This window comes from Camelus ferus, chromosome X (assembly GCF_009834535.1).
Source record: "Camelus ferus isolate YT-003-E chromosome X, BCGSAC_Cfer_1.0, whole genome shotgun sequence".
NCBI lineage: Eukaryota > Metazoa > Chordata > Mammalia > Artiodactyla > Camelidae > Camelus > Camelus ferus.
In genome coordinates, this window is record NC_045732.1 from 19,162,010 (window position 1) to 19,188,943 (window position 26,934).

At 35.6% G+C, this 26,934-nt stretch overlaps 1 protein-coding gene across 10 annotated transcripts in view; it reads right to left on the reverse strand.

Annotated features, from left to right (window-relative positions):
• Nucleotides 1–6,044: 6,044 nt before the first annotated feature.
• The window catches only part of PPEF1 (protein phosphatase with EF-hand domain 1), a 124,973-nt gene continuing 104,083 nt past the window's right edge, over nt 6,045–26,934 (reverse strand). For all 10 annotated transcript variants that reach the window (XM_032475730.1, XM_032475729.1, XM_032475727.1 and 7 more), the window contains 6 exons: nt 21,130–21,315; nt 19,436–19,578; nt 12,739–12,845; nt 8,931–9,094; nt 7,739–7,823; nt 6,045–6,835 (listed from right to left, as the gene is read on the reverse strand). In XM_032475730.1, coding sequence (XP_032331621.1) covers nt 6,627–6,835; nt 7,739–7,823; nt 8,931–9,094; nt 12,739–12,845; nt 19,436–19,578; nt 21,130–21,315 — 894 coding nt within the window. In that variant the 3' untranslated portion in view covers nt 6,045–6,626. The remainder of the gene's footprint in view (nt 6,836–7,738; nt 7,824–8,930; nt 9,095–12,738; nt 12,846–19,435; nt 19,579–21,129; nt 21,316–26,934) is intronic.

A 26,934-nucleotide genomic window follows, 5' to 3' on the forward strand; every position in this document is an offset into this window, starting at 1 on the left:
CTCATACAGCTCAATATCGAAAAAACAACCCCATCAAAAATCAGAAAACCTAAATAGATATCTCTTCAAGGAAGACATACAGATGGCCAAAAGGCACAGGAATTTTTAGAGAAATGCAAATCAAAACTACAGTGAGGTATCATCTCATACCAGTCAGAATGGCCATCATCAAAAAGTCTACAAATAAATTCTGGAGAGAGTGTGAAGAAAAGGGAACCCTCTTACACTGTTGGTGGGAAAGTAAACTGGTGCAGCCACTATGGAAAACATTATGGAGGTTCCTTAAAAAATTAAAAATAGAGTTGCCATATGATCCAGCAATCCCACTCCTGGGCATATATCCAGAAAAGAGGAAACTGTAATTCTAAAAGATACACGCACCCCAGTGTTCAAAGCACTATTTACAATAGCCAAGACATGGAAGCAACCCAAGTGTCCATCAACAGATGATTGGATAAAGAAAATGAGATACACGCACACACTACATACACAATGGATTATTACTCAGCTATAAAAAAGAATGAAATAATGCCATTTGCAGCAACATGGATAGACCTAGAGATGATCATACTAAGTGAAGTAAATCAGAGAAAGACAAATATCATATATCACTTAGATGTGGAAGCTAAAAAAATGATACAAATGAACTTATTTATGAAACAGAAACAAACTCACAGACACAGAAAACAAACTTATGGTTACCAATGGGGAAAGGGGGTATGGAGGGATAAATTAGGAGTTTGAGATTAACATATACACACTACTATATAAAACGAGTAGAACCTACTGTATAGCACAGGGAACATATTCAACATCTTGTAATAACCTATAAAGAAAAAGAATCTGAAAAAGCGTGTGTATGTGTGTATAGTGTGTATAGATATATAAACCAAAATACTTTGCTGTACACCTGAAACTAACACAATATTGTAAATCAACTATACTCCAATAAAAAATAAAAATTTTTTAAAAAACAGGCTTAAAAAAAATCTATGCTGTTACAAGTCAGGATGATGGTAACCCTTGGGTAAGGCTGGTGGGGGTGATATATAGAAGGAGGCTGAGGGGGATTCTAGGAAACTGGTAATGTTCTGTTTCTTAATCTGGGTGCTGGTTATGTGGTGTATTGATTGTGGAAATTCACCAAGCAGTACACTCATGACTTGTGCATTCAAAAAAAGAAAAAGAATTAGAGGCATTACAGTTTATAGGGATTTCAACAAAGTAATGCTGGTTGAGAAAAGCAGAATGCAGAGAATTATGTATACTAAAATCTTGTATTTATACAGCATACAACAACATCACCACCTTGATTATGTATTACTGGGTATGTAAATATATGCATATATGAGGACATACACAGTTCTGTATAGGTTTATTTAGTATAGATAAAAATATAGAAGGCCATATAGTAAGTTAACATGGCTTCCCTAGGTGAGGGAGAAGGGATGATCAGGGTCATACTTATGTTGGGGGAAGAAAGGTAAAAGGAAAAAAATGTTCCCCTGTTTTTTTAAAAAAATGTATAATACAATTCCATTTATGTAAAAAAAAAAAGACCTCAGTATTAAAGAAGAAAATTATTTAGAAATAAGTTCTACCAAAGTTTAAAAATTGAGACGCAGTAAATGACACATGTTGCATAATTCAAGCACCATGGCATGTTATGAACACTGTCCAGGTAAACATATGAAGTCTCAAGCTTATTAACAGATAGCAGTGGATATAAAAATTCTATTTATCAGCTTCTAGCAATATGGACGACTCAGACAACCTGAAAAGTCTTCTATTTATCATCACCTAGAAGTACTGGGTAACATGTAACATAATTACACTTAAATGTACAGCTAGGCTCACAATAATAAAAGCAAATCCCCAGGTGCCAGAAACAAAAGAGGGAAGTGAAAAAGGAGAGGGGTGAGTGCTTGAGCTAATGGGGGGTATTTGTCTCCAGAACATAGGGGTTTGGTGTTAATTCCCACACAGGGGTAGCAAACTAAGCTTTGGAAGGTAGGGAATTGGAACTAAGAACTTTGTATAAAGCCAAGACCCGCAAAGGTCTATTCTATTTATGAAATGATTTAAAAACAAGAGAGACCACAGGACACAGGCTTTGGGTGAGAAAAATAGAAAAGCTCTCTGAGAATTCAAAACCACAAGACCACAATTCGCATTACTTTTACTCTACCCACATAGTTCAGAATTCCAGACTAAAAAGTAATGGAAGAATTATTCCTCAAACAGTAATACTCCTGAGACACAAAGCAGAAGCAAACAAAAAACTTCTCTGAAGAGATGCTCCCACATCCCAAATACCATGGGGTTTTCACAGAAAAAAATACAAGCCTTGCGAATAATAAGTTCACAATAAAAAATGGCAAAGCCATGAGTGAACAATCCAACTTGTTCAAGTCTTCACATACAACAAACATACAATTATACCCCCATGAAGTCCAAATACAGAGAGATAATCAGAAAGAGATTATAAAAGAAATACACATAAAATGACTGAAGACTAGAAAGGAAGCAATCAAATCCTAATAGAACTAAACCCTATATAAAAAAAAAAAGAACAGAACTGAAAAAAAAAAGAACAAAAACCTCATAATGTATCTTGCAATAAATCTTTTAAAAAGATTACAATAATGATACTGAGAAATTCTTCATTAAAGATCATTAAAGACTAAAGTAATTGGAAAAAACACACCATGCTAATGCATAGGAGGATTAAATATAGGAAAGACGCCAATTCTTTCCAGATTAATCTATAAATTTAATGTAGTCCCTATCCAAATCCAACAGGGGGTTTCACAGAATCAACAAGCTGATCCTAAAATGTGTGCAGAGGACTAAAGAACCAGAGGGATTTTGAAGAAGAATAAAGGTGGGGGAGGTTAGGGACTCATAACACCAGATATCAGACCACTGTAAGCTATGGTATTTAATACATGAGGTATTTGTGAGAGGGTGGACCGATGGAGCATAACAGAGAGCCTAGAAACAGAGTTTACTGTATGACAGAGGTGGCATTCCATATTAGTGGGAAATAATGAAGGAATAAGTGGTGCTTCCACATCATACCCCAAAATCATTTCCAGTGGATGAAAGAGCTAAATGCTCTTGAAAAGCCAAATTTTAAAAACTTTTGGAGAATATAGTCGATTCTCATTATTTGTGGTACTTACATTCTATATAATCACTACAACCACTGAATTAGTGCATACGGAAGCATTGCTCCTCAGGGAAATACAGGGTTTGGGTCCTTGCGAGCCTATGGTCACAACATTTCCGTCAGCCAGTCAATAACATAACGTTGTTTTATGTGTATTTCTCTTTAAAGACACCTCATTTAATATATACCATTGATTCATTAACACTGAACCCACAGCTAGCAGCACTGTAACCCAGGCCTAAGCAAAGCTTATCTAATACATGTACTTTTTCTTCTTAAAGCACCTCACGGCCTTCGTGCACTTAGGAACACCTGAAAGCACTTAAGCACCACATTTGAGGCTATTCCGAACAGCAAGATCACCAACAGAAAGCACAAAAATGCAAAAAACATGGCACTAAATACACCTCAAGAAGATCACTTGTTTACAGTATGAGAGCTGATACAAGAAGAACGTTGCCCTGTCCCACCTCAGCTGGGAACGCGTGCAACTCAAGATATGCACTACTTTGCACATAATTAATAAGCACCATAAATACTCATCCTGGGTTACAAGTAAATTTTAGCGAGTAGGTGAGTTTGCTAATATGGAATCTGCAAATAATAAGGAGCAACTGTATCTTTATGATATTTCCAGAGTTAGAAAGGATACTTTTGTTCTTAGACAAGATGCAAAAAGTACAAATTATAAAGGAAAAAACTGACAAACTGGATAAATTGAAATTTAAAACTTCTGCTTGAAAATATATGTCAAAAGAAAGTGAAAAATCAAGTCACAAACTGAGATAACGTATCTGCTTCCCAAATAAAGAACAGAGTATTAGTACCAAGAAGGGTTTTAAAGTTCCTAGAAATCAATAAGATAAATAGCTATTAGGAAAATGAGCTAAGGATAACAACAAACATTTTCTTAGAAGAAAATAGACCCACAAACTAATGAAAAGATGCTCAATCTCATTTGTAATAAAGAATATAAATTAAAAACAAGATATTTCACAACTCTCTCTCTATATATATATACACACATACTTAGTAAAATTGAAGTGTGGTTAAGCACAGTTCATGTGTCAGGCATAAATTTTACAACATTAAATGACAATCTGTAGTAAAATCAAACTACATTTTTAAAATTCCCAACAAAGGATATAATTCATTTCATAGATTAGAAGCCCAAGGGAGAAAACGAGAGCTGCAGAATGATGCGGGAGGATAAATAACCAAATGATATTCAAGAAGCAACAAAAAGACACATCCAGTACTGCCAGAAATTGGACATTTCTTAAAACCACTATTCCGGGATTATCAGTGGATTTTCAGGTGAGATAAACAGGGCAGAAGCTCTGCGTGTCAGGCTGTACACATTCACAGCCCTCATTTTTAAGATTCTGTTCTTCTGGAACCACTCTCAGTACCAAATTCTGTATCAGTTAGGGTTCAACTAGAGGCCAAACCAGTAGGAGATACATATGTGTGTGTGTACACACAAAAAAACAGTAGAAGTGGTTTATGCAAATGAGGGAGCTGGTTTTAAGCCGGCTCTGTAAGGCTGCCGACACCATACCTGATTCTGGAGCTCGGAGTCCACAGAGCAGGCAGTCAGGGAAGATCAGGAGCAGGCTCACACCCACAAGCACAAGCTGGCACCCCATGAGAAGAGACTAAAGCCTGAGTCCATTCTTATCGGCTCTGGCCTTGGCGGCGAGGTCAAATCTGCAGACGCCAGGGTCCTCCATCATGGCGCTAAATACACACGCCTGGCCCGGGAATCACATCATGGCGCTAAACACACACACCTGGCCCAGGAAGCCAGGGGAACGTGGAGCAATTGCAGGCCTAGCTGCCGCTTCACACCAAGGTGAATCAGCAGTTCACCCACACAGCATGTGGGAGCTACACAATGGTTGCTGCTTCTCTTTGCCTTCCAAATCTGTCACGAATCTCCACTGTGGCCCACCTTAACCAGAAACATACAAGAAAGGGAATTCTGAGAAATGTAGTTCAGCCTAGCCAAACCGACACATTCTTTAATGGTTACGTGTCTCTTTAGACCCTCCTTTCATTGTCAAATTAGCTTTAGTAAATTATATTTTTCCCTAGGAAAATTATGCATCACGAACAGAGAATGTAGTATCTTCGATACTGATTGCTTGCTATTTGAAATGTTTTATGGTCTAAAACATGATCAATTTTTATAAATGTTCCATATGTGCTTGAAAATAATGTGTACTCTCTAAAACTGATTGCAGAGTATTACATATAGATACATGATCAGGTGGATTAATTGGGTTGTCCAATCTTCTATACACGAATTTTTAATTTACATGATTACTGACAGAGGTATATTAAAAATCTCCCTGTATCAATTCTTCTAGTAGTTGTCAATTTCTGCATTATCAACTTTAAAGCTCTAAGTTAAGAGATGCATGTAAGTTTATAACTACTATATCTTCCTAGTGAATCATTCCTTTCAGCATTCAGTAATGACCTTTCTATTCCTAATGATATTGTTCTTTGCTTTAAAGTCTAACCTGTCCAAAGTTAACATTGTTATGGTTTTAATTATGCTCTTTTTTCCTGCGGCAGGGGTTTCTTTTACTTACTTACCAGCTCAGCTATGCATTTTTAAAAAGCTGTTTGTTACGTTTGATCCATTATTTCTGGAGTGTGTAGCAGGCAAGGTTGCAGAATATCTAACCTGGCATCTTGATAGATCTTGAAGTTCTCAAGCTTAGGGAAAAAATGACACCTATACTCACCTTGAAACAGAAATCTCTTAATATGTTTGATATGCAGTCAGAATAGCAGAATAAATTGCACAATGGATGCATAACCAAGGCCCCATCTTACCAATGAAGGTAGCGGACCATATTAATTGTAGGGCTCAATCTGAATGTATTTACTTTCTATCTCCAACAGATAAGAAAAAAATATGCTTTTTGTAACAATACATTCCCACAGCTGGCCCCAGGATTCTGATATGGCGCCCATCTCTGAAGGTTGGTTCCCCCCCAATTGAGAATCACTGGTTTATTCTATCTCCAAGGAAGATTACAGCTTAAGGATGGAAATATTTTATTCCATTAACAGTTTGGTATTCCTCCTCCCATCCCTCAGCCCCTCACAGATGTTGCACTTTCCTCTGGTGCTCTGTGGGTTCCTTTCAATATGTTTCCAAACTTCTAGGTGGCATCCAAGAGACCAATGCTACGGTAAACCTAGTTTCTATCTGAGTATGGGTCCCACCACTGGAGTCAAATCCTACCAGCTGATATTTAACCTAGTCTTACCCATAAACAGCTTACTGGGGACTTTCAATACCCACACTATACATCTGCTTGTGTCATGCATTGGGATCTACTTTGTCTACTACTTACTATGAATTTTAAGGGTCGTAGCAAAGATTATGTCAGTGATTTGGGCCTAATTGTTTACAAGGAGCAAGCCCTAATTCTTGTTAAGCAAGCTTGGTATCTGATTTGCTCAACTTATCAAATTTATGCACTACATAGAAAGCCTTTAAAAACTCATTGAAGTCAATGCTTCCATCTTTGTTTGAGTCCATCCTTTCAGCGAGCTCATCAAATTGGGAATCATCAATACGAACACTGTAGTGACTTTTGAAAAGTTTCCACATGCTACGAAATTCTTCCATGGAGATCAGGCCTAAAAGAATATAGGAGAAGGCTGTGAGTGTTCATTTTAAGGCCCACCTTAGGGAGGGGTGGGGAAGCCATGCTGATTGAATAGTCCCAATTAGAAGCTCACTCACATGCCTGATCGTCAAGACATGGAAGGAAATGGAAAAGTAAGATTGTAAAAATAAGAAACAGTATGTCACTTTCAACTACCAAGTGATCCTAAAATTATTCTAAGGCTGGAATGAGTAAACAGGGAAGGAATCGGGGGAGATGGCAGACTGTGGGACTATATATAGTGTAGAAATTACAAGATCTAAAATCTAAGGGAGAAGGACATGGAAGGAAGGCAGAGAGGAGAGCTACATCAAAGCAGAGGGAGAATAAACCCTGGGACTCAGTAAGAGGTTTGCAAACAATGGCTTTGCCATTTTGTTACAGGCAATAATTTACTTCTGTGTTTTGATTATTGATTTTTTTGGTGTTCAACGGTCTCTGCAGTTGGGGATTATTTAATGTTATTTTTACGTTTGAAAATAAATAATTGTGCATCAAAGCTAAGCAGAAAATTAGTTTTCATAGTCCTCAGTCCCCAAAACAGAATCAGAACTCTAGGGATGATTTGTATTTGTAGGAATAACAATTTTGAAATGGACAGTGAATTATCTTTTCATCTGTGTGGGTGATTTATAAAAGGAGCTAATCTTGTCTGGCTAATGGATACTTAAGCCTATACCATACAGAACTGAATACAGAGTTTGTGGACAAACTTAAAAAAACAGTAATATTAAACATGAGTTTATCCCCACTCCACCTCGTGTTAAATCAAGTTTGGATGAAGAATGCAATGGATGAAAACAGAGTTCTGGTTTCAGAGAAACAGACTAGCCTTTGCTTTCTACTGCTATTGAACCAATCAAAGTGAATTTACCTGAGTGATCAGAGTCAATGACATTAAAGATGATTTGCAGGTCAGATCGGTATCTGTACACTGTTTCAATTAAAGTAGACTGAACCTAAAATAAAGAAAGTGTTAAAACACACACAGATCAATTTTAGTAAAAGTAACAAGCACACAATGTGGTAACCAATTGAAATTATGTGATTTAAACAGAAATTTGAAAAGGCAGGCCTTCTTTGGAGGCCCGACTCTCTTAAATTAGATAAAAGACCATGCTCTTGTGTTCTGAAGAGTTTGTAGTCTCTGTTCTTCAGGGGACAGGGCCAAAGCGATTCTGGAAGCAGTAAATAATAATAGCAAATATTTACTGAGAACACCTGTGTGCCAGGCTCTGCACTGAGAGCTTTCTGTGGATTATTTCATACAGTCCTCCACAACAGCCCAAGGAACAGAACTATTATTATGCCCATTTTACAGATTGGAAAATAGAGGCGTAAAGTAAATTTTCCGAGGTCCACATAGCTGGTAAGTGGGATTTGATTCTTGGCCTGAAGCCAAGGTTTACGAGCTTAGTCACCACAGTAAACTGTCTCTCAAGTGAAGCCAAAAGCCTCCTTCCTGTGGCTATTTTAGTCTCCTACCGGCACTTTTACTTCCTTTCTTAACTTCCCAGCTCCCCTGCAAACAATCACCCCAGACCTAGTTCCCATCAGCTCACTTTCAGCCCACTATTATAACTAACTGCTGAGGAGTTGTTAACTACTAAGTTCCGGGGAGTCTGACAACTCTCCCTGGGGTATTCCCATTTTAATAAGGGATTCTAAATTTTAAAATTCCTTAAGGTATAAGATGTCATGTCAGTAAGTATTTACTGACAGTCAATAGAAATATGTTGAGTATTTTAAAATGGTATATTATATGAAAGAATAGATGTTACATCTGGCCTTCTGCAGGACAGCACTTAACAATCACATTGGTGACATGGATTTGCTTGCAGAAGGTTTTTCTTCCTTTCCATTTTTGCCTTTCCTTAGAATGCACAAATTTCCTCAACAGGCCACAATGGACCTGGGGAAATCCCCCTTAGGCCTTTCCCAAGACTGCCACACCCCTCCATTAGATGATTCCACTCCCAGCTTTTCAAGGACTAAGTAACTCTTATAAGTCGTCCAAAGGGTGTTTTGCTCCAGCCAGGTTTTAGCCAGGGCTGTGTTTCACTTGCCTCTTTCACAGGTTTTTGAATGTGGATATCCTGGAAGCTGGACATGTAGTCAGTATTTCCATCTTTGTCTGTAGCAACCAGATGCGAACTCAGAGATCTCCATGGTAAGTTCAGCCCCAAAACGTTCTCCATGGAAAAAGCCCACTGGCCCATAGAAAGTTTTCCTAACAACAACAAAGCCCATATAACTGGTTGATAATCTAATAAAGAAATGCAATCTTCTTGATTGAACAAGTGGATAGCCTGGGTGCCTCTGCTCCTGTTTAAGATCTGTCCTGCCAGGCCCCATGGCTCTGAGGGAGGAATGACCAAAGAAAGTCTTTGGGGTTCCACAGATCTTTCCCTTACTGTTATATGTAAGCAATCAGACTTTGGGTGTGATAGATTTTTTTTTTCTTTTTTCTGATTAACAAAGTAAGGTATATTTATAATATAAGATTTGAAAACAAAAAAGGATATAAAGGATAAAAGATCACTTTTATTTTTAACATTTTGGCATATTGTCTCACCTCTCATCCCAAGTAATATCCTTTAATCACCTAATATTACATGTAGTTTTTAAAAATATAAATACTTTTCCCAGAACAGATGAAAGACTCAATTTCTTTAAGCTTTGTTAAGTGGTGAATTACACTGATTGATTTTCAAATGCTAAAACAACCTACAATTCCTAGTGTTCCTAGAATAAACTAAACCCTGTTGTGATACATTAACCTCATACTATTACTTCATCTAGGATTTTTTTCATCTAAATGTATAAGTGATACCATCCTTTAATTTTCCTTTTCCATAATGGTCTTGTTAGGTTTTGGTATCAGGATTACACTGACCTCCTAAAATCATCCTGAAAGTGTTCCCTCTATTTCTAGGAGTTGGTGTGACACTGGTTTCATTTCTTTCTTAAACGTATGTTGGAAGTTATCTGAGCTCAGAGCTTTCTTTGGGGAAAGTTTCAAAATTTCAGATCCAGTTTCTTCAATAGTTATAGGATTGTTCAGATTTTCTATTACTTTTTGTGTCAATTTTGATAAGTGTGCGTGTGTGTACATATATAGTTTAGGAATCTGTCCATTTAATCTAAAGTTTCCTTTCATTAGCAAAAGAGTTTCCATAATACATCTTATGATCTTTTCAATATTTGTAAAGTCCGTAGTAATGTCCCCCCTTTCAATCTGGTGTTAGTTATTTGGTCTCTCTTTCACTCCTCATGAGGGTTTTATCAACAGTTTCTTCAAAGAACCACTTTTTTTTTAACTTTGTTGACCATAGTTTCACCTTTTAAAATATATACATATAAGGTTATAAATGCCTCTCTAATTTGCATCCCATAAGCTTTGATATGCTTATGATATGCACTTTCATTATTCAGTTTCAGCACTATAATTTCTTCTTTGATCCAACAGTTATTTATAAGTGTATTTCCCATTTCCAAGGCCAAGGGGATTTTCTAGCTACCTTATGTTATTGAATTTTAGCTCAATTCAATATGTCAGAGAATTTATTCTGTATGTTTCCAATACAAAATTTGTTGAGATTTGCTTTATGTTCCAGTTAATGGTCAATTTTTGTAAATATTCCATTTGTGCTTGACAAGAATGTTTATTGTGCAATATTGGATGCAGAGTTCTATATATGTCTTTTAAGGAAAGTGTGCTAATCTTTTTGTTTGTTTATTCTTTCAGTTCCTGAGAGAGGAATATTAAAATCTCCCACTACGATGGTAGATTTTTCTACTTCTACTTGTTCAGTCCATTTTTGTTTTACACATTTTTGAAGAAAGCTACATTAATAGGTGCATACACATTTATTCATTAAACACAATTTTATCATTAAAAAGTGGTCCCTTTATATTTCTAGTAATGTATATATCTCCTTGAAGTCTACTTTGTCTGATGTTAATAGAGCTGTTCCCACTTTGTTAGTATTTTCATGTTGTATCTTTTTCTAAATTTTATTTTCAGTGTTTTACACAGATCTTCCTTGACTTAAAATGGGGTTACATTCCAATAAACCTACCATAAGTTGAAGATATCATAAGTAAAAACTGCATTTAATACACCTAACCTATCGAATAGCCTAGCTTAGCCTAGCCTAACTTAAATGTGCTCAGAACACTTACATTAGCCTAGAGTTGGGCAAAATCATCTAACACAAAGCCTGTTTTATAGTAAAGTGTTGACTATCTCATGTAGTTTATTGAATACTGTACTGAAAGTAAAAGACAGAATGGTTGTATGGGTACATAATGGTTATAAGTATATTGGTTGTTTACCCTCATCATCTTGCGACTGACTGGGAGCTATGCTCACTGCTACTGCCCAGCATCATGAGAGAGCATCACACCACATACTGCTAGTCTAGGAAAAGAACAAAATTCAAAATTCGAAGTATGATTTCTACTCAATCCCTATGGCTTTCACACCATTTTAAAGTAAAAAATCGTTAAGTCGAACCATCATAAATTGGGGACCATCTGTGTCTATGATTCCACTGTCTACTGGCTTCTGTTGCAACTGTTGAGAAGCTTGATGTCACTGTAATTGTTGTCTCTGTAGCTATGTGTGTTTCCTCTGCTTGCGTTTAAGATTTTCTCTTTGCTGTTGGTGCTCTGCAGTTTCACAAGTGTGTGTGTGGGTGTGAATTTAATTTTATTTATCCTTTTGAGAATCACTATTCCTCCTTATCTGTGAATTTGAGCCTTTCATCAGTTCTGAAAAAGTCTCAGCCATTATCATGTCAAATATATGCTCTCTTACATTCTCTCCTCCTGGGACCCTGATTGGAAATATGTTAAAGTTCCTAATTTTACTGCCCATAACTCTTAATCTTTCTAATTCTTTTTTAAGCAGTGTCTAATCTTCTGTTTAACCCACTCATTATGTTTTTTAACAAGTCATTGTATATCTATATAAAATAAAAATGGTTCTTCTTTAAACCATTTTTCAAATGCATGTTTATGATTTCATCCTCATTTCTTTAAACATTTTCTTAGTAATTTTAAAATTTTGTATTTGATAATTCCAATATCTGATGTCCTTGGGAAACTAAATCTGTTTCTTCTTGTTTCTGCTGACTCTCACTCATGGTAGCCTGTCTCCTTGTTTGTTTGGTGATCTTTGGTTGTAAGCTCATGTTAGCTGATCTTAATCTCTGGATATACTAGTGGCCAAAATTAGGGATGATTTCCATGAAGATGTATTTGCATTTTCTTGCCAGGAGTCACGGGTACTTCAGACCTAGGAATACTTTAGCCACTTCGAGGGTCTAGGCTTAATGTTGGAAGTCTCAAAGTCAGCTTATCCATCCTTCTGCTATCGTATGGTTTAGTCTCAGGATAATTGCTACACCAATATTAGCATTAGCCCCCAGGACAATCTAGCCTTTTGTGCTTGCTTGCTGCTCCGTGCTCCCACATGTGGTTTCAAAAATCTTTTAATGGGGAGAGGAAATGCAGCCTAGAGAGTTCTCTTACCGACAGGCTGGTAAATTCATTAAAATTCTGTATCCTCTAGAACGTAGCTGTTTCTTAACAGGAGGGCCTTCCAAGGTGTCTAGTCTGACATACTACCAGAATAGAAGTCTAATTTAGGGTTGTTGTTGTTTATTTTAAGTTGAAATAAGCTTACTGAAAAGGAGGAATATGCTTTATTCCAAGCATATAATGGATTATATTTTACTTTTATCTCTATCATTCTTTGCTGGTAAAAGTAGAAAACTGAAATCTTAAGGAAGCAAAGAAAATAAAAACTAATCGGTACGTAACCAGGTATGTTAAGAAATGGTAAGCATTATATAATTTTTTTTTTACCTGATTTATTGCGGTCTTGAAGTTGGAAAGCACGAATGAGGTCAGTTTTTCGTGAAATCATTCTCTCTTTTAACATCCTGATGGCACTACTTTCAATAGCATTCACCCTATGTTAAGAAAACAATGATTAGGTGAAAGTTATATAAACCATACTGTTCTGTTTCATTTTAATATGCTTTTTGCCACTTACCAGTATCTACATTAAAGGAATTGCCTAACTTCACACATATTTCCAGGTGGTGAATGTGTTTATATGTATGCATGTGCATGTTTTGTGAAATTTTAAAAGGATTACCACTGGTCTTTTCTTTATGATTTCAAAGATTCATGTGAACAATTAGTGTCTGAGAATATCCAAGATAAAAAGGAAAATAAAAAGGGACTTTCTATAGCAGATATTGAAAATTACCTTAAAGTTACTTAAACAAACAGCAGATATTGACACAAGAGAAGACAGATACATACATGAGTAGAATATAATACAAATTTCATAAATTTAGTGAACTATATCTGGGAATAATACATATGACAAAGGAGGTATTAAAATTCAGTAGAAAAGGACAATTTTGAAAAATAGTGCTAGCATAATTAACTAAATGTCTGGATGCTAAACTTCTACCTCAGACTACTAACAAAAATAAATTCAAAATAAAGGAAGAACAGAGGAATAAAGTAGTCATGAGTCACATACATCCCAAAAAAGCAAAATGGTGGATGTAAATCCAACCACATCAATAATAACATCAAATGTGAATGGATTAAATGAATAAAAAAGCAGAGATTTTGAGACTGGATTAAAAACATAAGACCCAACTATATGTTGTCTATAAGAGATACACTTTAACTTCAAAGATACAAAGAGTTTGAAAGGAAAAGGTATAACATGCAAACAGCAACCATAAGAGAGTGGCCATACTAATAGCAGACAAAATATACTTTAAAACAAAAGCTGTTATTAGAGATAAATAGGAATATTTTGTAGTGATAAAAGAACCAAGTCAAGAAGATAAAACAATTATAAAACATATATGAACCTACTGACAGAGCCCAAAACTACATGAAGCAAAAATGGAAAGAAGTGAGGGGGGGAAATAGACAACTAAACAATAATCATTGGGGGCTTCAATGCTTTACGTTCAATCATGGATAGAACAACTGGGCAGAAAATCAAAACGGATATAAAAGACTTGAATAGCATTATGAACCAACTAGATCTAACAGATTTGTATAAAACACTCCACTTAACACCAGCAGAATATATATTCTTCTAAAGCACATATGGAATATTCTCCACAATAGACCCTATGTTAGGCTATAACATAAGTCTCAACAGATGTAAAATGATTAAAACCATACAAAGTATCTTTTCTGACTACAAAAAAAAAAAAACCTGGAGATTAATAACAAAGAAATTAGGAAAATCACAAATATGAGGAAATTAAACAACACAATCCTAAATAACCAATGGGTCAAAGAAAAAAATCACAATAGAAATACAAAATACTTTAAAACGAATGAAAATGTAAATACAACATGGCAAAACATATGAAATACAATTAAAGCAATGCTCAGAGGAAAATTTTTAGCTATAAATGCCTATATTAAAAAAGAAGAAAGATATCAAATCATAAACATATTATCTATCTTCAAAAACTAGAAAGAAAAGAGTAAACTAAAACCTAAAGCAAACACAAAGGTGGAAGTAATAAAGAACAGAAGAGAAATAAATGAAATAGAGAAATTAAAAAAATAGAAAAAAATTTAATTGGTTCTTTGAAAAGATCAATAAAATTGACAAACTTAGCTAGACTGGCCAAAAAAAAAAAAAAAGATCCAAATTTCTAAAATAAAGTGATTCTAGAAAATCAAAAACAAAAGAGGGGTCATCACATCTGACCTTACAGAAATAAAAGGGATTATAAGGGAACACTATGAACAATTGTATGCCAAAAAATTAGATAACCTAGATGAAACGGCAAGTTCCTATAAAGATACAAATGGCCAAAATTAGCTAAGAAGAAGTAGAAAACTGAACATAGCTGGAACAAGGAAAAAGATTGAATAATTAATCAAACAACTTCTCACAAAGAAAAGCTCAGGACCAGATGGCTTCACTGGTGAATTCTACCAAACATTTAAAGAAGAACTGACACCAATCATTCACAAACTCTTCCAAAAAATAGAAAAGGTAAGAATACTACCCATCTTTTTATATAAAGTTAGTACTACACCATGATACCAAAACCAGACAAAGATCACAAGAAAACTACAGCCAATAACTCTTATGAATATAGATGGAAAATCCTCAACAAAATACTAGCAAACTACATCCGGCAACATATAAAAAGAGTTATACATCATTAACAAGTGAAGCGGGATTTACCCCAGGAATGCAAGGTTTAATATCTGAAATTAATCAAGGACAAAATCCACATGATCATTTTAAAATATTCAGAAAAAGTATTTGACAAATTCCAACACTCTTTATGATAAAAACAGTCAAAAAACTAGGCATGGAAGGGAACTTTCTCAACCTGATAAGGAGCATCTACAAAAAACACATAACTAATAAACTTAATGGTGAAAGAATGAATATGTCTCTTTTGAGATCAGAAACAAGACAAGGAAATCTGCTCTCAGCACTTCTATTCAATATTGGTCTGGAGGTTCTAGCCAAGCAGTTAAGCAAGAAAAGGAAGTAAAAGGTATCCAGATTAGAAAGGAAGAAGTAAAACTATCCCTATTCACAGATAATATAATCTTGTACATAGAAAATCCCATGGAATCCACTAAAAACTATTAGAACTCTGTATAACAACTATACTTCAATTAAATAATAAATTTTAAAAAACTATTAGAACTAATAAAGAAGTTCATTAAGACTGCACAACATACAAAAATCAACTGTATTTCTATACACTAGAAATGAAAAATCCAAAAATGTAATTAAGAAAACAATTCTACTTACTACTCACCAAAAAGGAATAAAATATTTACAAGTGAATTTAACAAAAGAAGTCCAAGACTTGCACCTTGAAAACACAAAATATTTTTCAAGGAAATTAACGAAGATCAAAATAAAAACAATAATATAGATTGTTAAATGTAATACTGCTAAGATGGAAATAGCCCCAAATTGATCTACAGATTCAAAATAATACCTATCAAAATCCCAGCTAGCATTTTTTGGAGAAGTTGACAAGCTGATTCTAAAATTCACATGGAAAATAATCTTAAAAAAGAACCAAGTTCAACTCACATTTTCCCATTTCAAAACTTACCAAAAAGCTATAGTAATCAGGACAGTGTGTTATTCACATTAGGATTAGACATACAGGTCAAGGAAGTACAATTTAAAGTCCAGAAATAAGCCCCCACATTTATGGTCAATTGATTTTTGAGAAGTGTGCCAAGATAGTCAAGTAGGGGAAGCACAGTCTTTACGACTGATGGTGCTGGACAATTGAATATGTACACATGTAAAAGAATAAAATTAGACCCCTACCTCACACCATATATAAAAATTAACTCAAAATGGATCAGATACCCAAATGTAAGAGAATAATCTATAAAAATAATCTATAAAATTCTTAGATGAAAATATAGGAATAAATCCTCATGACTCTGAGTTAGGCAATCATTTTTTAGATACAACACCACAAGCAGAAAAGCAAAAATAGATATATTGGATTTCATCAAAATTTAAAACTTTTGAACTGCAAATAATACCATCAAGAAAGCAAAAAGATATCCCACAAAATGGGAGAAACTATTTGCAAAACATATATCTAATAAGTGACATGAATATAGGATAAATAATTAACTTTTACAATGCAATAATAAAAAGAGTAATAACTCAATTAAAAATATTTCTCCAAAGAAGATATACAAATGTCCAATAAGCACATGAAAAGACCCTCAATATCACTGGTCATGAAGGAAATGCAAACCAAAACCAAGAGATTCTAGCTTACATCCACTAAGTTGGCTATAATCAAAAAGACAGATCATAACAAGGGTTGTCAAGGATGTGGAGAAATTGGAATCCTCAAACATTGTTAATGGGAATGTAAAATTGTGCATCCACTTGGGAAAAAAAGCTTGCAAGCTCCTCAAAATGTTAAACATAAAGTTACCAGATAATCCAGCAATTCCACTTTCAGGTATATACTTCAGAGAAATGAAAACAAATGTACACACAAAACCTTGTCTGTCAATGTTCAAAACAGCATTATTCTTAATAGCCAGAAAGTAGAAACAACCCATATTTCTATTAGTTGATGAATGGACACAGAAAATGAGGTCTATTGATACAATGGAATTTTACTCAGCCATAAAAAGGACTGAAGTACTGATACATGTTATGACATGAATGAACCTCAAAAGCACTGTGGTAAGTAAAAGAAGCTAGTCAGAAAAGACCACATGTTGTGTAATCCCATTTACATGACATATCCAGAATAGGCAAATCTATAGAGACAAAGTAGATTAGTGGTTGAGTGTTATGACAGGGGGAGGTGATAATAATGAATGACTGCTAATGGATGCACGTTCTCTTTTTAAGATGAAACAAATGTTCATAAATTAGATTATGGTGATGGTTACACAACTCTGTAAATATATTAAATATCATTGAATTGTATTCTTTAACTTGGTAAACTTTATGATATATAAATTATGTCTCAAAAAAGCTGTTAAAGTAAATTTTATATCTATAATTTGTGTGAAGACATTTTTCTACCAAAGGTAAAAATCCAACAGTTATAATGAAATTATAAAATTATAAAAAACTAAAGCAAAATCAAGACACCAACAAAACATATGCAACATGCCCATAAAAATCCTCTATCCCTCATATGCAAAGAATTCCTATAAAAATATCAGAAAATAACAAACAACCCAATATAAAATGGGGGAATATTATAAACAAGAAATTCAAAGAAGAGAAAATGCAATGTCCAAAAACATAAGATGAGCAAACTCAGCTGTCTAAAAAATGCAAATTAAAACAATGAAATTTATCATTTTTATCCATCAGTTTGGCAAAAAGTAAGATGAGTAATAATACCTAAGACTAATTAGGATATGGAGAAAGTGATACATTGCTTTCCAAATTGTTAATTGTTACAACTCTTTTGGAGTATCTAGTAAAATTTTAAACACGTAAATCTCACATTGTGGGGGTTGAGCCAAGATGGTGGAGTAGACAGACTCACAGCTCACCCTCTCCCACAAATACACCAAGAATTACATCTACAAAACCACTGAATCGCACAGAACACCTACTGAACTCTGGCAGAGTGTCTCTTGTTTCAAAACACAGGAGGATTCTCACAAAATCCGATAAACAAGAAGCTTATACTGTATAGAACAGGGAACTATATTCAATATCTTGTAGTAACTTATGGAAAATGAATATGAAAATGAATATATGTATGTTCCTATATGAATGAAGTATTGTGCTGTACACCAGAAATTGACACAATATTGTAAACTGACTATACTTCAATAAAGATATATATATAAATTTAAAAAAACAAAGCCAAGTAATAGTCTACTAAGATTTATTTCAGGTAAAAAAAAAACCACCCACATCGTGAAATCTTATGTAAAAAAAGCACTAAAAACTTATGTATATATGTATGTAACACACACAGAGGAATGTTTGTTACAGTACTGCTTTTAAGTACAAAACCCTGGAACCAGTCTGGATGGCTATCAATTGAATAAGATTTAGTTATCCATAACTGTTATGGCAAATGTATACTACAGAATATTATGCATCTACTAAAAAGAATGAGTTAGGTCTATACGTACTAACTTGGAGTGGTGTTCACGATATAATCTTTAGGAAAAGAGTTGCAGAATAGAGGGTGCAGTGTGATTCTATCTTTGTAAAAAATAATGTGTGTATGCTGTTTACTGCCTTTCTCCTCCCCTGGGATATGCTTTGATGAAGGAGAAGATTTTTGCCTATTTTGTTTACTGCCTAGAATAGTGTCAGACACCAGTAGCAGGTGCTCAACATTTTTTTTAATTCAATGACTGGGCAATTGCTTGTCTATTTTTGTAGGAGCAAGAAGAGAGTGGAAGGGTCCCCTCCAGGCTATTAATCTCAGTTGCCTCTGAGAAGTTGCAGGAGAGAAGATCATTAACATTTTCTTTATACATCTTTGTTTTGTCTCACTTGTTAACAATAAACATATTCATTTTATAATAAAAAAAAGTATTGAAAAGATCATGTTAAAGGGAGAAAAGGAAGATAAGCTATGAATGCCATCACATGGAGAGACACACTCAACTCTTGTCACATACACCTCTAGGTAGAGGTGAGACCAAGAGGCAAGAGCAGACGGGGCTGTTTCAGGGCAGAGAAAGCTGGAGCTTACGGGATGAGGTGGGTACAGAGACTTTCTTTTCCTTACATTCAGTTAGGGCCTGTTCGTGCATTCTGACTGCTTTATCCATCTAAAGAGATGTATCAATTGAAAATTGCTGCTCTTGGTTTAATGAGCACATTCACAACTGGTGAATGGAACTATTTCCATTTTGTTTATACCAATGAGTAACCAATAAGTAGCTTTCTTCACTCACAGTCACTCTGGTTCTACTTCCAGACTTCACTCTTAGTCACTCTGGACCGCTTCTACTTGGTCACCAGTACCAGAGCTCAGAATTCTCCTTAGAGTATACACACCTTTGGTAAAGAGGCCTCAAGCACGTTGCCTTAGTTATTTGGTACTGGAAAAATCGGGGGGTGGTACCAGAACTCATTCTGATGTAAGCTCCTCGATTGCTACCTTCTTCATAATAATTAGATGCCGAAAATACAGTAATAACCTAGTTAAAGAAAAAGAGTGTTAGGTTCATATAGAGTTAGTTCTCAAAAGGTTCTTCAATAAAGCCAGAAACAGCTCAATTGTTAAACAGCAAAAATCAAACAAAGTTCAAAATCCATAAAAATTATCCAAGACTGATAGGATTTCCTGTGATTCCATCCCAAGAGAAACAAGGCTTTTAAATCAGGGTCCCCAGGAGTATTAATTTCTAGCCACTCACCCCCACAGTGCATGGCCTTGCAATCCTGTGTACAATTTCACTTCCATATCTTAGAATTCTCCTTAATGCTCAGTTTTATAAATTCTAATTTTCAAAGAGGGGAGGGTAAAGCCTTTATTTTCTTTTCTTGTGATATTTGAGCATTTAAAATAAAACTTGTCTAGTATCATAGTTGTCTTCTTTTCCTTATAGCTGACTTATTCAGAGGATCCAGGGGCCCTACAAAACCAGTGCTTTGATGTCAGAGAAATAGTGGCTAGATAAGGGACCATGACCCCTCTGTGGGGAAGGAACCAGTCTTGGGGTAGAGGATGGGAGAGTGATACTTGTCAGTGTGTAGGCCCAGTGTGTAGGCCTGGTGTAGGCCCAGTCCTGCCCTAATGAGCATGTCACTGCTATTTTCTATTTTCTTATTACAAAGAAACCCTAAATAACACTTGCTTAACCATCTCGCAATGTTAGTATGAGCTTCCAATGGACTAAAATACAGCTAAGAAAGGCAAAAGTGTTGAAAGAGAAAGAAATGCAATGCAATTTGGTATTCCTTTGTGTGTGTGGGGGGGGCGATTAGGTTTGTTTGTTTATTATTTTTTCAAATGGAGGTACCAGGGATTGAATCCAGAATCTTGTGCATCCTAAGCATTGTACTCTACCACTGAGGTATTACCCACCCCCGGTATTCCTTTTTAATTACTGCTGTTCACTATGAGAAAAGAGGAGCACTCCTAGGATAACTTGGGACCAGAAACAAGCTCCTCCGTCCTCACCTCTCTGGCCTTTCAGACATCACTGAAGAAGAGCAATACACTCCATTTTAGTGGCCGCAGCAGAACAGCCCACAGTGAGGGGCTTGCTACAGATCACCTACTCAGTGAATAGAACGTAAGTGTGTCTTGTGGCTCTGCTCTGCACAGGGAAGGTGCAAAAGGTGAAAAGGTGAAAGAGAGCAAACTGGATTCACTGCTGCCTTTCTGTGTGCTGTGAGAATAAGTACATTCTTAACCCTACTCCCAAAGACTTGCCTTGTGATTAGTACAGAACAAAGCCTTCCTGTGTGTGTACTCAGTGTTATGTGTCAGAGTTTCTATCTCTGGATTAGGGAAGATCAGGGAAATAAACCAAATATCTCTTAGGGTAAGGGACAGTGAGGCCCCTTCAAACAACCTCTGTGAACCCGACAGTCTCCTATTTCTGTCTACCAAGCGTGGCGTTCTGTTTTGGGCCTAGGGAAGACATCTTCACATGGGCAGAGAAGTCAGACACATCCTGTGAAGAAAGACTATGCTTGGGGGAAGGATGTCTGTGATGATGTCACCAATATTTTTAGCTTACCTTCCCATCGTGGCAGATTTCATACCCTTCGGGTTTACATTCATGAGACCTAACGAGCATCTTCAACTGGTATTTATTAAGAATCTTGGAGGTAATATCTGGTCCAAAATAGCAGCCCCCTCCTCGACTTGTGTTTGGGTAACAGCCTCTTTTGCCTCTGGGATCGCTCCACAGAATATTGATAACCTTGGAACAACAAACCAGATTACGTTGCCACTTACACGTGAGAGCTTATCTTTCTAGATTCCAACTGTTTTCCAGAAATATTAACGAAACTTATCGCAAAGTCTCACTATTTCTCATTCTTCCTTCAAAACTGTTTCATACTCATCTCCTCCACAAATCTTTTCCAGAATAATTTTCATGCACATAGCCACCACAATGCTTTTCTGCTCATCCCCAATAACCAATGTAGCAATGATGATAACCAATGTAGCAATACTTAGTAATCATAAAGAATCAGCCCTTGGGCTTTTTTTTTTCTTAAAAAATTCCATTGCAACTGTTTCACAATTGCTGACTCTACAAAGGTCTTTTCTCTTAAAAAGAACTTTACCATCATGTTCAAAGGAGAAAGTAGTTCCCTACAATGAACACATATTTGGTGTCTTTAATATGTTCAAAGAGATAAGGTAGGTCTCCTAGCTGTGGTTTTGGCCCTGCTTTTTGTCCTTTTGAGTACATAGCATGAGGAAGCCTTTTCCTCATCACAAATATAGACAACTGTTTATCCGAGAATAATTTCTACAACATTTCCTTCATATTTTGCTCCCCTTGATAAGGGGAATTCCATTCTCAGTTTCAGCAGCACGTTTAGCCACTGACTGGTTTCCACAATATGTTCTCTTAAATCCACAAGTATGTTATTAGCATAACATTTCTTTTGGGGCTTGAAAGAGGCAAATGCAGGCTATAAGATGCTCAGGACTGAAGACTCAAGTTTCTAAGAATTTTTTCATAAAAAATTAGGGGCTCCCTGTTTGTAGCTCTGACCTACATATAATGTTTCTTTATTTAAACATCTTCCATAGGAACTTCAGCAGTAGTGTGAAAAATTAACTTTGTAGCTAAAGCTATATGCAACCTTGAGAAAAGTCCCTGGGTCTCTCTTTAAAATCAGAGGTTTGGGGCAGGTGACTTGTAAAGTATCTCGAAGTTCTAATAGACTATGATTCTAAGAGTATATTTTCCACGTTTCTTTGGAGGGCATGAAGAAATGCATTTTAAGTTTTGCAGGTATTCTAGTGGGTCCAAATCAGATCTTAAAAAGAAAATCAGAAATGGCTGTCCCACTAAGCCTGACTGTACCCCATTTATAGGTTTGGTATTGAAGGGAAGCTAAAAATAAGTGAGTGGAAAGACAGTGGAGAGACCAGAACTGGTAAGAGAACTGTCCTGGAATGCTAAGCACCTGATCAGAACTGGAGAAACCCTGCACCATGCACATTCCAGACACTTGCAGGTGACTGATTTTTTTTGATGACTGATTGAAGTGCGAATTAAAACTACCTACAGAAGACCGAGATCAGGATTCTCCTCTCTCCCTTGCTGAATTCCAACGTTGGCACAACCCTACCCTACAAGTAAATACAATGGAACCCATTTACTCTGCTGATGCTAATAACAAAAACAACCCTTGCATTTGAAACTGAGCCATATCTGGATGTTACAGCATGAACTCATGTTTGGGAGACATGATTTGACCTTTAGTATAATGAGAGAGAAAACATGGAACACAAGGACATGTGTTTTATAAGGAGAGGATTAAGTTTTAAATTCCTACATGAGATGCAAGTCATTTATAACCAAAATGACCCCTGGAAAACCTTTTAAATTACTCTTTAAGTATAGTGTACATGATTTTGTATATTCAACCCTATACAGTCATATGGATATGTCAGTATTTTATATATGTGATAATGTACAACACATGATAAATTATATGAAACTAAAACTTTAGACTTTTTTCTCCTTTTTCCATAGGTACATAGTTGAAATCTACATAAATTAAATGTACATATGATGGAACCATGTTGAACTAGAATAAGCACTGGCCACATAGTTATTTTAGCTCAAGTATCACCTGTGTCACCTTCAACAAATCACTTAACCTACTGGGGCCTTAGCTGACTCCTCAATGAAATGAGTAAGATACAGCTAACATTCATTTTCCTTTGATTCAAAGTCATAAGGGGTATCAGTTTTATAGAAGTAAGCTGCTTCAAAATCATCCATGCTAGAAGTTCTGCATTTCTTTTCTCTGACCAGAATTCATTCACTTACCTAGGTTTACCCAGACAGTAACCACAATATAGGTTTAATTCGGAGGCTCACAAACAAAAAATTCTATAAAAGGCCATTTGTTAGTGAAACAAAATCCTCAGCAGGGACAAATCTCTTCCCTCTCAACAACATCCTTTCCTCTGAAATGCAAGGGCCTTTGTGGTAAGTGTATCAAAGAATAATCATTTACAACATTCTTTCCTGAAATGTTTCAAACAAAAATTGATATAAAAGCTGAATGACAGCTTTTATATGACCTGGTCAACAAAAATCTACTTGTGCCTCAGCCTTTAAACTTCCTAAATCCAAAATAAATCCCACAAGAAGTGTCCCATGCTTGTCTACAATTTTAAGTAATCCAGTTTCCAAAAGTATGCTTTGGGGAAGAGAGAACAGCTCTGAAAGATGTATCTAAGTGCTTCTATTCTAAGACACTAATACTATAGATTCACCATTCTTTGTATTTTCCTTTAGTTGTATGTCCTCTTTCCAGTTTTTGAACATGTCGTCTTTAACGCTGTGCTCAGCCCAAACCTTCCAGCCAAGTACATATATTTCTCTAGATGCCTATTCCTTGTCTACCCATTGCCTCACTGGATGAGGGGAGAGTAGAGTAGTTCATTTCCTTCTTGAGACCTCTGATCACTCTTAAATCATCTTTCTCTTCAGAAAAAGAACATGGGCATTAGAGTCAGACCTGGGATGAAATTCTGCTGTATCATTCAGTGATCAGCCAAGTGACTACAAAGAAGCCATTTCACTCTCGGGAGCCTTCTCAATGAAGCTGACTGTCCTATTTAAAATTGCAATTCTGTCGCCTACCTCCAGTTCTCAGTTTCCCCTAACCTTGTTCTAATTTTAATTTTTTCCATTAAACTTCTCATTTAACATATATAATTTACTTGTTATTACTATACAATTATATGTGTAATGTTACATATATAATATAATTATATACATTATTTAGCTCCTCCCCCTAGAACATAAGCTCCATGAGGTAACAGATCTTTGGTCATTTACATTTTCAAAAGCCTAGAACAGTGCCTGACACATAGTAGGTACTCAACAAGTACTTGTTAAATGAATTAAGAGAAAGGAGTCACTTAGGATATAAATAATTAAAATTATTTTTCAAACCTTTCCAGCCTTCTTCTTGTTGCAAGTCTGTCCTAAAGAAAGAGTATCACACTTGTCTCCATACAATGACTCAGCCATAACTACATATATCCCCCATATCTCAGTGAACATAATATAAAATTTAAATTATAGCACTCTGCCAAGAACTATGCACTTAACATGAGTATGGAACAAATAAAGAGCATATGACCTTTATTGCAATATAGTTCATAGATATTAAGATATAAAGTAATTGTGAAGTCTATTTTTATCTGGAATTTTCAACTCTAGCTAACTAAAGTATGCATGCCCACAATATACTGGGAACTAAGGAAAGAAAATTAAAGGTACAAATGAAGTTATTAAAACACTGGGAATGAGATTCTGGTCAATTTCACCCTGTGTCAGCTCTAGTCATGTACATTGGTCTGTAAGATGATTCATCTGTACTGTTCGGGTGAGGCGAGGTTATATTATAGAATAATGACCCCCAGTTTTCTCCCTCCCGCTTCTTAAGGAGCCATCTCTCTATAATTCTAACTCATCCAGGCTTCCAAAGGCCATGATTTTCTTCTCGTGCAACTCCAATCTCTTTGGCATCATCCATTTTATTTACCATAACCTTTGGTCTTTGAGATTTGGACATCAAAACTTAAGGAGGCATCCTTTCTTACTTGCTGTGGGATGCCTCTTATACTTATTTGATCCTTAAATACTATGGATCCACAAGCCACTGATGAATTCTATTTCTCTCTTACTCCCTCCCTATCACGCCACCTCTCTTTCTCCTCATTGATTAGAGTATATTTTACATCACAAATCACATTTTAGTCAACATTTTTAGCAATCAAGGTATGAGTACAGAATCAAGAAATAGAAGCTCCTTAGGGGTAAGCAATTAGAAGAAGGCTAGTAATTTCATAATACTAGTAGAAAGAGAAGACCAGCTAGAAGTTTAACTGATAGAATCATGGAAAGGAACAAATGAGGAAGAACCCTCTTAGGGCCAGAATAAGCCTCCTAGATTGTCAACACCCTCCCCCTGCAAAGGAGTCCAACTTTAATGGGATCAGATTATGGAGCTATTTGTGAGCCCCACGGCATTATTAAAAACAACAGTGCAATCAGCTAGCAATTAGTGAAGGCTAATAGCTGGGTCTGATACAAAAAGAGGCAGATGGGCCAAAGCTTAAAGGGGAAATCAGGGAAAGAGACAGTCACTCAGGGAAACTGTGCACATGCCCAAGTCAGCACCCTGTGTGGAGTGACATCAGGGGCTACAACCCAAGAGGGAATAGACTTCACTAATCTAGTCCAGACAAGCCACTAAACAAATAAACGAGCAAAAAAGACAAATAATAACAAGCCCCAAAGGAGCACAGGAACAATTAGAGTTACTGTAATATTTACCTAAAATGTCCAGTCTTCTACAAAAAATTACAAGACATGCAAAGAAAAAAATACAAGGGAAAAATAAGCAGACAATAGAAATTACCTTTGAGGGTATAAGAAGTTGACTTAGCAGACAAGGATGTCAAATCAATTATGATAAATGTATTCGAAGACAGATATATATAAAACACTCCATTCAATAAGAACAGAATACATTTTCTTCTCAAGAGCACATGGAGCATTTTCCAAGATAGACCATATGCTAGGCCATAAATAAAAAGTCTCAATGAGTTTCAAAAGCATTTAAATCGTGTAAAGTATATTCTCCAACCACAATTGAATTCAAGTCAAAATCAATAAGAGAAGGAAATATGGAAAATTCACAAGCATGCAGAAATTAAACAACAAATTTCTAAATAACACATGGGTTAAAGAAGAAATCACAAGGGAAATGAGAAAATACTTTGAGATGATTGCAAATGAAAGCACAACACAGCAAAACTTTTGGGATGGAGCTAAAGCAGTACTTACAGGTAAATTTATAGTTTCATTAGAAAAGGGAAAAGAGCTCAAGTCAATGACAGTACTTTTCACCTTAGGAAACTAGAAGAAGAGAAAACTAAATCTATAACAATCAGAAGGATGGAAATAATAAAGATTAGAGCAGAAATAAATGAAAGAGATAATACAAAACAATAGAGAAAAGTTAATAAAACTGAAAGTTGGTGCTTTGAAAAGACCAATAAAATCAACAAACCTTAGAGAGACTGACCAAGGAAAAAAAGAGAGACTCAAATTACTAAAATCAGGAATGAAATATGACATATCACTATCAACTTTACAGAAATTATAAATATACATTATACATTATACATTATATATATATATGGGAGGAGAGAGAGAGAGTAAGAGAGAGGAATACTACACACAATTTTAGGCCAACAAATTAGATAAATTTGATGAAATGGACAAATTTCAAGGAAGACACAAACTACTGAAGAAGAAATAGAAAAT